The sequence below is a fragment of the Panthera pardus genome, unplaced genomic scaffold (genome assembly GCF_024362965.1).
Source record: "Panthera pardus isolate Hobbes unplaced genomic scaffold, ASM2436296v1 HiC_scaffold_16, whole genome shotgun sequence".
In the NCBI taxonomy this organism is placed as follows: domain Eukaryota; kingdom Metazoa; phylum Chordata; class Mammalia; order Carnivora; family Felidae; genus Panthera; species Panthera pardus.
In genome coordinates, this window is record NW_026526721.1 from 65,154,458 (window position 1) to 65,170,122 (window position 15,665).

General features: G+C 37.6%; 1 protein-coding gene across 2 annotated transcripts; it reads right to left on the reverse strand.

Annotated features, from left to right (window-relative positions):
- Positions 1–867: 867 nt before the first annotated feature.
- LOC109266438 (cytochrome c oxidase copper chaperone) lies at positions 868–9,670 on the reverse strand. 2 transcript variants are annotated; one of them, XM_019448467.2, is made up of 3 exons: positions 9,468–9,669; positions 7,195–7,283; positions 868–2,211 (listed from the first exon to the last, which is right to left on the reverse strand). In XM_019448467.2, exons 1-2 carry the CDS (start codon positions 9,572–9,574, stop codon positions 7,199–7,201), a joined length of 192 nt encoding a protein of 63 aa, XP_019304012.1. In that variant the 5' UTR covers positions 9,575–9,669; the 3' UTR covers positions 868–2,211; positions 7,195–7,198. The 2 variants fall into 2 exon arrangements, with proteins under 2 accessions (XP_019304012.1, XP_053759377.1); XM_053903402.1 differs by lacking the exon at positions 868–2,211 and adding an exon at positions 4,404–4,426 and having other exon boundaries at positions 9,468–9,670.
- Positions 9,671–15,665: the final 5,995 nt, after the last annotated feature.

Sequence of the window (15,665 nt, forward strand, 5' to 3'; positions counted from 1 at the left end):
GGTCTATCCTTAGCTAAGTGATTACTTAAGGATTTGTAAAGGATTCCCTATGGAAACTTCCAATGCATGATATTATGGAGCAGCCAAAAAAAAAAAAAAGTAAAAGTAAAGTATATACATGCAGAAAGAGATGAAAGGCAAGGTCACTAAAAAAGTCCTATTGTAGACTAGTGGGATTTCAGGTGATTTCTTCTTTTCTTCCTTACATGTTTCCATAAAACCAACGAATGAAACAAAATATATAAACAAAACAATAAAACAAATAATTTAGGCATCAGGTTTAGGTCCTGTTCAACACTGATGCTCAATTTCGTGAATGCTATTGGACATTTAGCAAGCATTCTACAAAACATTTGTTTAATAAATGAATGCACAAACAATAGGGAATTGGTTAAATTATTCTAAACTCAGAATGGATTCATACATAGCCAATACAAATCATATTTTAGGACTATATTACAGGCTGGTAAAATTATCAAGGAGAAAAAGAAACTAATATTATGATTTTATTAAAAGTAAACAGCATAGAAAAATGACCTAATTTTTTATTTTAAAAAATGTGTAAATGCCTAGGAAAAGCCTGGAAGAGCATACAGCAAAAATTAACACTGGATGGTAAGTTTGTATTTTCTCCCTTTTTGTAGTTCAGGACATATTCAAGCAGAATCTGGATGGCCTTCTGCCAAGGACTGGTGTTGGATGGAAGCTGATTTTTATCTTGGAGTCCAAGATTCTATTTTTCACCTAGCAGAATGCTCTGAAAGCTATGAAGTACTTACTGAAAGTATTATATCCAAATATTCAGGTGAAAACATGAGAATCAAAAAATTAGAGAATGTTAATAACACTAAATGCTACTGTGCCAAATGCTTTATATACACCATTTTAATTAGTGCTCACAATCTTGCACATTACTACACTTTTTTAAGTTTATTTATTTTGAGAGCAAGAGCACATGAGTGGGGGAGGGGCAGAGAGAGAGGAGAGAGGGAATCCCAAGCAGGCTCCGCGATGTCAGTGCAGAGGCTGACGCAAGGCTCAATCTCACAAACCATGAGATCGTGACCTGAGCTGAAACCAAGATGCTTAACTGACTGAGCCACCCAGACGCCCCTTTTTTTCTTTCAGATGAGAGAAACAGATCCAAAGAGGTTGTGACCTGCTTGAGATGACACAGCCAGTTGTTGAACCTAAGTCTGTCATACTTCAAAGCCATGCTTAATTAACTAGAAGGAATCCTAAAGAATACCTTAATTCAGCTCCTTTATAAAAGAGGCAATTTTCCCATCATAGAATGACATACGAACACTACATATTCTCTTATGTTCTTTAGTATCTTTTGTTGTTGAAATATGAAACTCAACTTACTAATAGGCAGAATATGGCCAATTTCTTCATTAGCCCATAAGCAGCTTCTAGAACCACAGGGTTGCTATAGCAAGCAAACCAAACTCCATGTTCTATCCCAGGCATTATTATAGCAGAGCACTGAGCTAATTTCACTGATGACTTATTTGTTCTAGTCAAGCCTCTGACCTGGGTGAGCTTCTAATCAATAAGAGACAACTATCTGGCCAGTAGGCATTAAACTATGATCCCCTAGTCTATCTTAAAATGTAACTAGACATCTACAGATTAATTATGCCAAACACTTGAGATCTTCTGAGCCAAGGAACCCTAATGTGGTCCAAAATCTAAGCAAATAACTTTCCCAAAAGACAGACTAGTAAAGAATAATAATAATGATCTAAAATATTAAGATTGAAGGCTTGTCCGGTTCTTGCCTTTAAGTAAGTTAAAAATAAAAAACAAAATGTTGAATGAGATGATATGGGTACCGTACTCATTCTGAATTGGTAAAGGGTTATTTCCTTACTTCTATGCACCTCATTTTGGAGGTTTCACTGAATGAGATCAGGATCTGCTTTCTCGTTACAACGAAAATCTAGAGTTCCCAGAATGACACAAGAACATAAGAAATTAATATTACAGGATGTTTTTTTATACTATATCCTTTAAGAAAAATAAATGCCATGTGAGGACGTGAGGAACACAAAAAGAGACACACTTGAAGATTTCTGACCAGAGATAATTTCCTTTTTCTAAAAATAAGTTATAAATACTTTTTCCATTTATCAAAGTTCCACAAATTCCCAAAATTATTGAATCTTCTTCATTCTTCAGGAATTATTCATTCACAGAGTAAACCACCTACAAAAAAAAAATTATATTAGAAAATTAGATTTTAAACATCATGCCAGACCTATGGAATTAGGGAATTAAGACCAGTAGAAATGAATGCCTCAGCCAAGTATATTAACCAATTGCCACGATAATTCTAAACCAGTCATGAAATAAAAGACACAGTCTTAAATTCTAGTTTTGCCTAAAAAGCCTCACTGAAACTGTTCAATCCAATACATTTTTTCATCTTTAGAAGTCTGTTAAAGTAAAAACTATACATATGTATTTATTTACTCAAAAATATCGTCCCAAAAAGTCCAGAGCAGTGTATTTTTACAGATATTCAAGAGAAGAGACTTTGCAAACCCTTCGTTGCTGATTCAAGTATGTTTGGCAAAGATCCACGAAGTCGATGGCAAAAGGTCAGTTCTGTATACAAGGTGCTTCCTGTGGAAAGTTACTCACTTTATCCCTAGGGCAAAATAAGGGTAATGTTTTGAATCCACTTAGAAATCAGAAAGGGAGAGTAGGAGAGGATAGGGTTGCTGGTCTAAGTCAATCACTACCATGCTTCTCTCCAAACAGTTCTCACCCACCCTCACCCCCAGTCCCTATCCCAGAAGGCAGAGAGAACAATGCTTCAAAAAGTAATTTGGGCTAGCCAATTCTTCAAGTCCAATGAAAGTGCTTCCTTCATCTAGCTATTATTATTCCCAGCATGTGGTTTAGAAAAGATAAGCCTGATCAACAACACAAACATCTTACCTGTTTTCTAAAAGGCTAAAAGGAAGAATACACTTAAGGAAGGGTTTGAGCAGGAAAGATAACCAAAAATGAAGCCACTCAACATTGTAAGAGACAGCAGTCCACAGCACTGTTACCTCTTTTGCCACTAACTATATCTCAGTCCTTGACAGAAAGTCCTTGACAGAAGAGACCTTTGTCCTTGACAGAAGAGACCTTTCTCATGCTGGCATTTTCTAGGTATTAAACAATAAATATCTATTGAATAAATAAATGTTTAAATAGCAAGGAAGGAAACTTTTGCTGGATTTTGTTGGAAACATATTTTCATACATAATCAGTTGTATGTGTGTATATGAAATCAGCATATTTTAAGCATACTTTAACCAACTATTAAGTTCTGTTAAATAGTAAATACTGAGTATCCCCACTGCCTGGTGCTAGTCCTTTCATTTCTTTCAATGATTTTAGCACCCAAACTGGGTTCTCAAGGTTCCTTCTGACTCCTAAAGGCAGAAAAACAGACACTAGCTGTTAATGTTCCTCTTTAACATTTCTAAGTAGGTTCTAGGTTCCTCTAGTTTTTCTTTCAGTAAAAGAAATAGCCTAAGATAAAAGAAAGTGTTTAGAATCACCACCATCACCCACTTATTTTTCCTTAAGAGCAGTTTTCAAGTCACTGCCTTTGCTACTATTAAATCTTTAGATAGTTTATACTTAGCAATATCCCTGCTACTTCTTCAGCTTAAGCCAATGGTTCCTTAAGAAGGGTCCACCTGAAAATTATCTAGGAGTTTGAGTCAACAGGGGATCAGGGCCCAGGGCTTGTGAATTTTGGAAAACAGTCCTCAGGTGATTACAGGGTGCACCTCTGGCTGAATGTAGCCCACATTTATATTAACTCCCAATCTACTAAATTCAAGGTACAGTTAAGACCTGTCTTATTTAGGATATAACATTAAAATCTACAAAGGTTTTTGAAGTAAGGAACTTTCATGATCATTATTGGTAAGATCTAGGTTTGCAAAAATATTTTTCCTTTGAAGCTATCATCAGAAAAATGTGGTCTAATAGTCTAAGAGATATCAATTTAGTTCGGTTTATCTTATAACAATGTAGACAGTAGTGTTGGATTTTACAGCCAATGACCTGGTTATTGAGTTATATATACCTACACATTTCAGCAACAGGTCTTTCTAATTTACATTCATAATAAAGTTTTAGGATTGAAGACCAAGACTATGTGCAGTCCTAAAAATGAGTAGGCTGGTAACCAGATCTCATTAAGTGCAAGGAATGAAGTGTAAAGCATCCATGCTTTGGGGAACATAAAAGACCTAGACTCTAGTTTTAATTCCACCAGCTACCCATTCTTAACTTGGGCAAGTCTTTTTTTGACTTCACTTTTTGTCCATTTCCCAATGGGGGTTGGGGAAATAGGATACCTGGGACCAAAGCAGATCCAAACACCTGTTCCTCTTCCAAAAGCAGTAGTACGCTGAAAATGAAAACATGACATCTGAATTCTAAGAGAGGCCCTACATGGATTCAGATTGTTCTTGCCATAATTGGGATTCAAAAACACATAATCAGGTCATATAACCAACAGACCTCAATTGGATGTCTGCTATCCACAACTCCCAACATATGGGCTATTCCGTTCTGGCTTCTATTTGATAGTTTACAAATCCTATTTGTACACCTGTCATTTAATCATCACAATGACTCTTTGAAGTAAACTAAGGTTCAGAAAGTTAAGGACTTGCCCAAGACCACACAATCAGTTAAACATCAGGTTTTCTAAGTCCAAAGCTCTTGCATTTTCTTTTACACACAAATGAAGTACACAGGTATCCCTCTCACTTTGTCCCAATAATATAAAGAAAACTATGATATTTTCTAGTCCTTGTGAATTTGTGCTAATTATGACAATAGTTGTAGCACTTTTGTGGTAGACATGAAGTCCAAGAGATGCTTCTGATGCTCCTAAAATTAGCATTTTTAAAAATCACCCTTTTTATCAAGACAGGCTTGGTATTAGCACCAACACTTTATACCACTGCCTAGGAAAAGAGTAAGAATATAAACAAGGAAACCGTGTACAAATGTTGACATTCCAGGTCTTTAAAAATAATTAATAGGTATAATTATACTTTTAAAGAACACCCCCTCCCCCCCCCACACACACCCAAACTTACTTATTTTACAAAATGATTCACTATGGAATTTCTTTAAATAACCATGTAATCTAAAAGCCACTTAAGTATGTCATGTACACACAGAGTAGATATACCATACTAAATATAAAAATCACAAAATATGTTATGGGTCTTTTTATAAATTAAAAAAGTGAAATCCACAGAGGTTTAATGTATTGATGAATGTTAAATGTAGCTGAAGCAAAATACATGCTAAGCTTGACAATCAAAATTAAGCCTCAGGACTTTCAGCCTAGACTATTTTCTACTACATAGTGATACTTCTTATCAGCTTGGAACAGGTTCCTTATCTGTCCTTTTTTTACAGCTCAATGAGTAAGACTAGCTATGTATGAAATTCTAAAGAGGCAGTAGAGAGGTGAAAGAGAAAGAAACCAGGCTATTACTGTTATATTAGTATGTGACTTTGACATTATCTCTCAGCTATTATTAAGTTAAAACTGGCAGTGTGATATGGATGTTGGGCAGTGGAAGGGATAGGCAAAAAGCAGAGGGAATCTGCCTGGAGACAAGAGGTTGCAGATCTGATCCTGCAACTTACCTTGGAAGTCATTCCATATCTATAGGCCTTAGTTCCTCATTTATTTATTCATTTAATTAATATTCCTCTGTTGAGCACCTACTATGTGACAGGCAAAATTATAGGTCCTGGGAATATGACAGTGAGTAAAGCAGAAAATTCTTTTTTTTTTTTCTATTAGAAAACCAGTATGTTCTGAAATTTTTTATTTATTTATTTTTTAATTTAAATTTTAGTTAACATACAGTGCAATACTGGTTTCAGGAGTAGAATTCAGTGCTTCATCAGTTACATACAATACCCAGTGTTCATGACAACAAATGCCCTCCTTAGTACCCATGTTTTACAAAATGTTTATTGATTTATTTTGAGAGAGACAGAGAGAGAATGAGCAAGCAGAGGAAGGGCAGAGAGAGGGAGAGAGAGAATCCCAAACATGTTCTGAGTTGTTCCCCATAGAGCATGACTCAGGGCTCCATCTCATAAACTGTGAGATCATGACCTAAGCCAAAGTCAAGAGTCAGATGCTCAACTGACGGAGCCACCCAGGCACCCCAAGCAGAAAATTCTTCTCAGAGCTTACATTGTAGTTGCAGTAAAACAATGCAGATAATAAATACATACCTAATATGCTGGCAGTGATGTTAAGAGTAGCCACTAGCCCTATGTGGCTATTAAAATTAAAATTAAATAAAACTAAAAATTCAGTTCTTCAGTTTTACTACCACATTTTAAGGGCTCAGTAGCCACACAGGGCTAGTGGCTACCAGAGTGGAGACTGAAGGTACAGAATATTTTCATTATCACAGCAAGTTCTACTGGATAGTGCTGGGACAGAGTGATGGGGAAGGGATGCTATTTCAGATGGGAGTGTTGAGTGAAAGCATCTCTAATAAGGAGACTATGGGACAGAGACCTAGGAATGGGTTAAGTTGCTATCTGAAGAAAGAGTTCCAAACAAAAGATCATTTATCTGTGGTATTGCTGTATACACATAACTTAAAGTCCCTTTCAGCATTAAAATTTGGATTCAAAGTTCTTTTAAAAAATGGTCTGAGGTTTTAGTATTATTAGAAGCATGGTACAAAAGAAATAGCAATAATTCTATTTTTCTTTTGCAGAAAGCAATGCTTCCATGTACTGCCTACTCCCTATTTAAAAGACCCACATCAGAAACAAGGAATAAAGAATATTTTCCTTTTAGTTCCTTTAAGTCAGACAACTGAATATTTTGAACTTCCAAAACCATTATTCCTTCTGACTCTAACATAACTCTAAAGGCTTTTATCAAGCCCCTTTTTGAAAGATACATTCTCCCCTCCTTAAATCCACTGAATGATTCTCACCTTATTAGCATCATTTACTCCCTACATTAGAAACTGAAAATTATTTTTTAAGTATACTTAAGCATCCAGGTGAATTACCTTTTAAATAGAATGTTCTCTGGTGACTGCTAAATCTATAAAGCACAAATTTGAAGCAATAACCCTATGTATTATCTTCCCAATCAGAAAGTATCATGCTCACCATTTCATATCTTAAATCCTAGGGCTCTCATGCATTCCTTGTGGGCCTCAATTAGGTGTCCACAGTGCTCTTCTCCTTTTTCAATGATGCTATAAAACAAAATGTACTTGTTATCTAACAAAGTAGGCATTAGTACATTAATAGTAAATATGCATGACAGTGATGGGGAATGAGGCAGAACATGGATCTGATGGAATGTAGTTGGACTTAAAGAAATAATTATGCATATCAAATATTGCCTCTAGTTCATATCAAAGGAACAATACAGTTCTCTAATGAAATTGATCATCTGAATACAATACTTATGTTAAAAAATTTTTTTTAGGGGCACCTGGGTGGCTCAGTCGGTTAAGCGGCCGACTTCAGCTCAGGTCATGATCTCGCGGTCTGTGAGTTCGAGCCCCGCATCGGGCTCTGTGCTGACAGCTCAGAGCCTGGAGCCTGTTTCCGATTCTGTGTCTCCCTCTCTCTGGCCCTCCCCCGTTCATGCTCTCTCTGTCTCAAAAATAAATAAACGTTAAAAAAAAAAATTAAAAAAAATTTTTTTTAATGTTTATTCATTTTTGAGAGACAGAGCATGAACGGGGGAGGAGCAGAGAGGGAGGCAGACAGAATTGGAAGCAGGCTCCAGGCTCTGAGCTGGTAGCACAGAGCTCCAAGCGGGGCAAACCCACCAACCTCAGATCACGGCAAAGCTTAACCAACCGAGCCACTCAGGCGCCCCTGAATACAATACTTAAGTTAAATGAAGGACAGAGAGAGGAATTGAATTTTTTGCCTATCACAGAGGAATTAAATATTTTATTCTGCTCTACATTCAAATAGACCTAAATGAATCTCCTTCTAATCATAATACACCCAACAACATAAACGGCAAGATCTGGCAGGCAACAGCAAGCAGCCTGATGAGCCTCCCTCACAAGATCAAAGAACTTTTTACACTAAGTAAAATCTAGGATCACACAGCTTTTTATTTCTAGGGCCTGAAAATGTAATTTTAGCAAAGATCAAGTTAAGCCAAATTTAATTACAAGAAAAAACTGACTCCTGACTATTGATATTTTGGCATAGACAATTAATGCAAAAGCAATTTGAAGGATAGGTTCTCCTTCTTTAGAGATCCAAATCCTATACATCCTTCAATTGCGCAATGAATAGCTCATTCATTACAAATGAATGAATGTTTGGTGAAGATAACAGCTAGTATTCCCTGATCATTTTTTGAATACTGTGTAAGACCTGTATCATTAAACCTTACAGGAATCCTAGAGGCAGACACACTTTTATTAGGCCCATTTTACAGACATAGGAGGCAGGTGTGTTAAATAATTTACTCAAAGTCGCAAAGTTGGTGGACCAGATTCAAACCTTGACTCTGGATTCCAAGTTCTTAGTCATGACACATTACTAGCTTTAGATTCAATAAGCACTTACTGTTAACTATGAAAGCAATTTCAGTGTCAGATTGTAGTCTTTCAATTCTCCCTTCACAGTATTATTTGAAAAGTACTGAGTATTAATAAAAAGCACTGCTTTCCTATAACTCTTAACTCCATTATGCCACTTGTGATTATTTTATGAGGGCAAAAAAGAGGGAGAGGTTTACAATTCACATTTTCTGAGCATTCCCCCTAATGAGATTTGTTCCACAACAGAGGTTGTATAGAAGGAGAACAAACAAAACCGTTTGTGGGTTGACAGGAATTCAGATGTGCTAGCCTGAATACTGTCACCTATGTCAGACTGTCTGATTTTTAATTCACCTACCCGGGAGTGGGGGGATAGGGGGGAGGTAAGGGGAACTCTTCAGTACTTTAAGAAATGTACCGGGTCCCACTATGCCAAAATTTTACCAGAAAATTTTACTCTTTTGTCTCGCCAAATCTTCCATCACAGCCCATACATACCACGTGGTAATAGCAATCATTAGTATCTCCACTACCTATAAGCTTCTTTAAATCAAGTAGCATCTTTACGTCTTTAGTAGACCTAAGGCAGTGCTTGACACAGAAACAGATGCTCAAAAACCCTATGAGTGAGTGTGCGAAGCGAGCCCGGTTCAATCTGACCTCTCTCCTAACCTTTCATCCATCTTTCGGGGCTGGGCTACGGGCTCAGTCAACAGACACAGTACTGGGTCCTCTAACTCTCAAAACTGCAGGCAGCACGGCAAAGCTCGGACCAGTGAAAGCCCAAGGCCGGGCAGGGCACGGAGGTACCGGAAGGCAGCGCATGGGGCCTGCCCGCCGCTCCCTCCCCATTTGCGCACTGACCAAGCATCGCGCGCCTTCTTGGTCTCCGGACAGGCGCAGCAGGGCTTCAGCGGCTTCTTCTCCTGTGACTCAGCCGGGGCAGGGCTTGCGGCCGCTAGACCTGGCATCTTGCAAGCCTACAGCAGTAACTAGCACAGCTACCCTAAACTCTCCCAGGCTCGGCGAACGCCGATTTGCCTTCAGTCACTTCCGGCAGTGGCTCTACAAGGGACAGGAAGTCCTGCCTCTCTCAGACGGAGGGGGAGTTAGGAGGGGGAGAAAAAAGATTTAAAACGGCGCGTGCGCAGAGAGGCTAAATGAAGGGCGCTTCTTTCGCGCAGGCGCAGAGGCGGGATGAAAGGGCAAAGAATTTGTCAATCAACTTGAGGAAGACTGGAAAAAGGAAAAAGTAGTGAGATGGTAACTCATATCTCTTAACCTCTCAATCTACCAATGGAAAACTGAAGCCCAAGAAGGTGAGATGACTTGTCCACCCTAAACAAAAGAAACACGAGTGAAAGCCAGTTTCCCTTGAGTAACAGATTAGTTCCACATAGTTCATGCTCGAGTTATTATCTGCCTTCTCCCCTCCCCACCCCCACCTCCATCTCTTTTCTTCTGGTTTAGTTAAAAATGATCAGCAAAGAGCTTTGAACAATCCAATCCACAAATGTGAGGGGAAAATTCTAATACTCATACCATACCCAATACACTATTTTATAGCTCCCTTTCTAACTGATTTGATTTCAGTATGAATTGTTAATCATAGGGCAAATATACCAGTTAATAAAATTGAAAAATGACTTTTCCTTGGCATTTCTTGAGTTCAATTAGGTATATAAGTAAACTGGCACCTACTATTTGCAATTGTGGGGATTTTTTTCATGCAGAAAATTGTTGGGAAAAGAATGAACATATTTCTTTTTACCTTATTATTTTTTTAAATTTATTTATTTATTTAGAGAGCACAAGTGGGAGGAGGGGCAGAGAGAGAGGTCAGAGAGAATTCCAAGCAGGCTCTGCGATTTCAGTACAGAGCTGGAGGCAGGCCTCTTTCCACCAACTCCTGACATCATGACCTGAGCTAAAATCAAGAGTCAGTTAAGCAACGGACTGAGCCACCCAGGTGCCCCTGGACTTATTTTTTAGAGCAGGACTTCAAAGCATAGTTCAAATAGCTGCCTAGTATATTTTAGGTAATAAAACTTTCAGTGTCACCTAACCAAGGTTTGTTTCTGTATTTCAGAGATTTAGCTCAGGGAATCCGTATGTATGTCTATGAACTGGTGCTATATACCTTTTTTTTTTTTTTTTTTTTTTTTTTTTGAGAGAGAGAAAGAGAGAGCACGTGAGTGGGGTAGGAGGAGAGAGAGAGGGAGAGAATCTCAAGCAGACTCCACACTTAGCGCAGAGCCTGATGCAGGGCTTGAACCAACGGCAAGATCATGACCTGAGTCAAAATCAAGAGTTGGATGCTTAAATGACTGAGCCGTCCAGGTGCCCCTGTGAACTGGTGCTATATGGAAGTAATTTCTCTATGTGTATTTTCCAAGTTACTAAAACATCCCCATTTTGTCATCTAAAAACTTTTAATAAGCATGATTTTTACTTCATTATAGATTGATATGTTTACTAATAACAACATATTGTCCTTATATTCTCCTAGACTCACCTTTATCCACTATTATCAGTTCTTTCAACTAGGTGTTTGCTACTGCTATTTAGTATCTTGCTATTGAAACAGTGCTTCTTGGACTAGCAACATCAACATCACTTTGGAAGGTAATGTACAATAAACATGGCTGAACAAATCAATGGGGAAAAGAAAACAAACTGAAGAAAATTAAACACCACATCAAAGGGTGGGGTTCTGGATGCATTAAAAGTCTACATGTGAAAGGTCAAACTAAGAAATCAATGAAAGGTAGTGATAGTGGAGGAGCTTATCTCTTTTTTTTAAATAATCTTCCCAACTTTAGGGGTGCCTGGCTGACTCGGTGGAGTGTTTGACTCTTGATCTTTGGGTTGTGAGTTTGAACCTCACCCCATTGGGTGTAAGGTCACTTAAAAATAAAATCTTAAAAAAAAAATCCCAACTTTGATAGCATGTCTCTGTTACTTAGGGCTCCAAAATACATTAATATAAAGTTGGTAGAGGTTATCTTTATACTGAGGGGTGGTGTACATCTGATGGCATTTCAAAAGCACAAATTTTGTCAACACAAATTGAACAAACTTTTAGAATCTCTAAAAGTAAAGAAAGAGAGTTTTATTTGAGCCCAAGTTAGGACAGCTGCCCAGGAAACACATTCTTCATAGGAATGAAAGTACTCTGGAGAATGAACAATTTTTACAGGGTATATACTTCTTTACATCTCAAAAGATGATAGATTAGCATATAGGCAGGAATCATGAATTTTATCATAAAGGAATGCAGGGAACAAGAACACTGATTGATATCTCAAGAACAGGATGGGTTTTCCTTTGTGCTACTCATTCACAAAGCAGATGTACAATGCACGTGTGGCAGTCCATAAATCAGGCTTTTGGTTTGAACAAAGTTTATATACCATCATGCTAACTTAGAAAAAAATCTAAAATGGCTTCCCTTGTCCATCAGGTCTTTAGAGAGTTTTTCACTCATCATAAGTAAATATATATATATATATATATATATATATATATATATATATATACACACATATATATATATATTTTTTTTTACATCAAAATAAAGGCTTAAGGTTTTACATAGGACATGTTAAATTAATTAAACAAACCAATAGACTGATGTGGCGCTAATGCTGCAGTGGCCTACACTAAGCAAACCAAAATCTAAACCTACAAATACCTCAAGTTTACAAAATCAAAAGGCTAAGGACAACCAATCACAGCCAACTAGGATTTACGCTGTAGCCAATCAATAATTTCCTTACTTTTCTTCCACTTTTTCTCTGTAGAAGCCTCTCTCTGTGCTCCAGTAGTGCAGCAAGCATTCCTAACCATTTCTGCTGCTCATTTTGAACGAATTTTTGCCCCTAAAAATCTTAATATATCTCAGTTTATCTTTTAATAGAAACTATAGACAAATTTAACAAATGATGAATGGGTCAAAGATATTTGAAATATCTAAATCCAACAAGGGATTGATTCTAGAATATTTAAGGAACTTCTAGAAAGTAATGATAAGAGAATAGCAACCCCAATAGAGAAATGGAAAAGGGATATGAACAGACAGTATATAGAAGCAGAAATATTCAAACAACTTGTTTTTGTTTGCCTACTTATTAAAGGCAAGAGAATATGTAGAATACACAGAAGAGAAAAACTGAGGCCAACACTCATAAAAAGAGCTATTCCAAAGGAGTACTGGTCATAGAAATAGAAAATAAAACAACAATGAGGTATCACTTTATACCCATTAGACTGACAAAAATTAGCAAACTGAATAATGCCAAGTACTAGTAAGGATGCAGGAATCCTCCCAGGTGACTGTTGGGAATGTGGAATGGTCTTGCCATTTTGGAGGGCAGTTAGTCAGTATCCAGTTAATTTAAGAATAGGTGCATATTCTGTGATTCAGCAATTCTATTTCTGGATCTGTATTGAGAAGAACTTCCCAGCAAGTCCATAAGGGAACGTATATGGGAATAATTGTCACAGCATGCTTCTGTGGCAGAGAACTGGAGGCAATGTGGGCATTCATGACTGTGGGGGTGGATAGGGAAATGGAGTGTACTGTGCACACAGTGGAAGAAATTGACAACATACACACAATAACATAGAAAAATTTTTTGAAGCGTATGGGTAGTGAAAAAAGGTAAGAAAGAGAATGGATACATAGCCCAATACCATTCACATAAAATTAAAGAAGGGGTACGAAAACCAAAATTACACACAAGAATACATATGTATAAAAAGACTTGCTTTTGACAGAATGGGGGAAGAGAATAGGGATAAATGAAAATAAATAAAGTGACCTTGCAGGGACCAATGATGACAATGTGTGCACAGAGTAGGATAAAGAAGTCAATTATCTACATTTGAAAAACAAGGAAAACTACACTGGTCACATCCCACTAAATGTACTTTGGAAAACACTGCTTCATGGGTAGCAAATGAATTTAATAATTTTGATGTCCTTTTTCATTACCCTTTTAGGTGATATGGAACAAAGTTAAGTTTTATTTGAAGAGCTTAAGTCATGTCCTTGCTTTTAAGTAAAAAATAATGATTTTGTCATAAAGAGATATTGTGAATTTGCAGATGACATGCTTTGATCTTATCATACTCATTTTGGTGCCCCAACAGCAGTTAGCACATGTTAGACACAGCATAAAGTTTTATTTAGACAAATTATTCCCAAGAAAGCTTTATTTTGCCCTGTTACTACAAAGAATCTAGAAGTATTTTTTCCCATAGAAAAATCTCTTATCCAGGAGTGTCTGGGTGGCTCAGTCAGTTCAGTGTCTGACTTTTGATCTCAGCTCAGGTCTTGATCTCAGGGTTTTGAGTTTGGGCTGGCATTGGGCACAGTGTGGGCCCTCACGTTGGCCCCTGCATTGGGTGAAAAAGAAAAGATCTCTTAAATAAGCAGAGAAACAAATGTTGAACTGATTTTTCCCTCTAGTAATATCCAATAACCCCCATATTGGCACTGATAATTCTTTTTTCCTTTTGTTATGAATATAATTTATTGTCAAATTGGCTTACATACAACAGGCAGTGCTCATCCCCAAAAGTGCCCTCCTCAATGCCCATCACCCTTTTTCCCCTCTTCCCTACCCCCCACCAACCCTCAGTTTGTTTTCTGTATTTAAGAGTCTCTTGTGGTTTGCCTCCCTTCCTCTCTGTTTGTAACTATTTTTCCCCCTCCCTTCCCCCATGGTCTTCTGTTAAGTTTCTTAAGATCCACATATGAGTGAAAACAAATGATATCTGTCCTTCTCTGACTGACTTATTTCACTCAGCATAATACTTTCCAGTCCCATCCATGTTGCTGCAAATGGAATGATTTCATTCTTTCTCATTGCTAAGTACTATCCCATTATATATATAAACCACATCTTCTTTATCCATTCATCAGTTGATGGATATTTAGGCTCTTTCCATAATTTAGCTATTGTTGAAAGCACTGCTATAAACATTGGGGTACACGTGACCCTGTGCATCAGCACTCCTGTATCCCTTGGGCACATTCCTAGTAGTGCTATTGCTGGGTTATAGGATAGATCTATTTTTAATTTTTTGAGGAACCTCCACACTGTTTTCCAGAGTGGCTGAACCAGTTTGCATTCCCCCCAACAGTGCAAGAGGGTTCCTGTTTCTCCCCATCCTCGCCAGCATCTGTAGTTTCCTGATTTGTTCATTTTACCCACTCTGACTGGTATGAGGTGGTTTCTCAAGTGGCTTTAATTTATATTTCCCTGATGATGAGTGACATTGAGCATCTTTTCATGTGTCTGTTGCCCATCTGGATGTCTTCTTTGGAAAATTGTCCTTTCATGTCTTCTGACCATTTCTTCACTAGATTATTTGGGTTTTTTGGGGTGTTTGGTATAGATTTTTGGATACTAGCCCTTTATCTGATACATCATTTGCAAATATCTTTGCCCATTCCATCAGTTGACTTTTAGTTTTGTTGATTGTTTCCTTTGCAGTGCAGAAGCTTTTTATCTTCATGAGGTCCCAATGTTCATTTTTGCTTTTAATTCCCTTGCCTTTGGAGATGTGTTGAGTAAGAAATTGCTGCGACTGAGGTCAAAGAGGTTGTTGCCTGCTTTCGCCTCTAGGGTTTTGGTGGTTTCCTGTCTCACGTTTAGGTCTTTCATCTATTTTGAGTTTATTTTTGTGTATGGTGTAAGAAAGTGGTCTAGTTTCATTGTTCTGCATGTTGCTGTCCAGCTCTACCAGTGGCATTTTCTAAAGAGACTGTCTTGTTTCCATTGGATGCTCTTTCCTGCTTTGTCAAAGATTAGTCGGTCATACATTTGTGGATCCATTTCTGGGTTCTCTATTCTATTCCACTGGTCTATGTGTCTGTTTTTGTGCCAATACTATACTGTCTTTATGATTATAGCTTTGTAGTAGAGGCTAAAGTCTGGGACTGTGATGCCTCCTGCTTTGGTTTCCTTCTTCAATATTATTTTGGCTATTCAGGGACTTTTGTGGTTTGATACAAATTTTAGGATTGTTTGTTTTAGCTTTGAGAAGAATGCC

Excerpts from the sequence above, each read along its gene's own strand:
- LOC109266438 (XM_019448467.2), bottom strand. The coding sequence starts at position 9,574 with ATGCCAGGTCTAGCGGCCGCAAGCCCTGCCCCGGCTGAGTCACAGGAG. Across the intron at positions 7,284-9,467 it reads AAGAAGGCGCGCGATGCTTG|CATCATTGAAAAAGGAGAAG; the intron begins GTCAGTGCGCAA and ends TTTGTTTTATAG.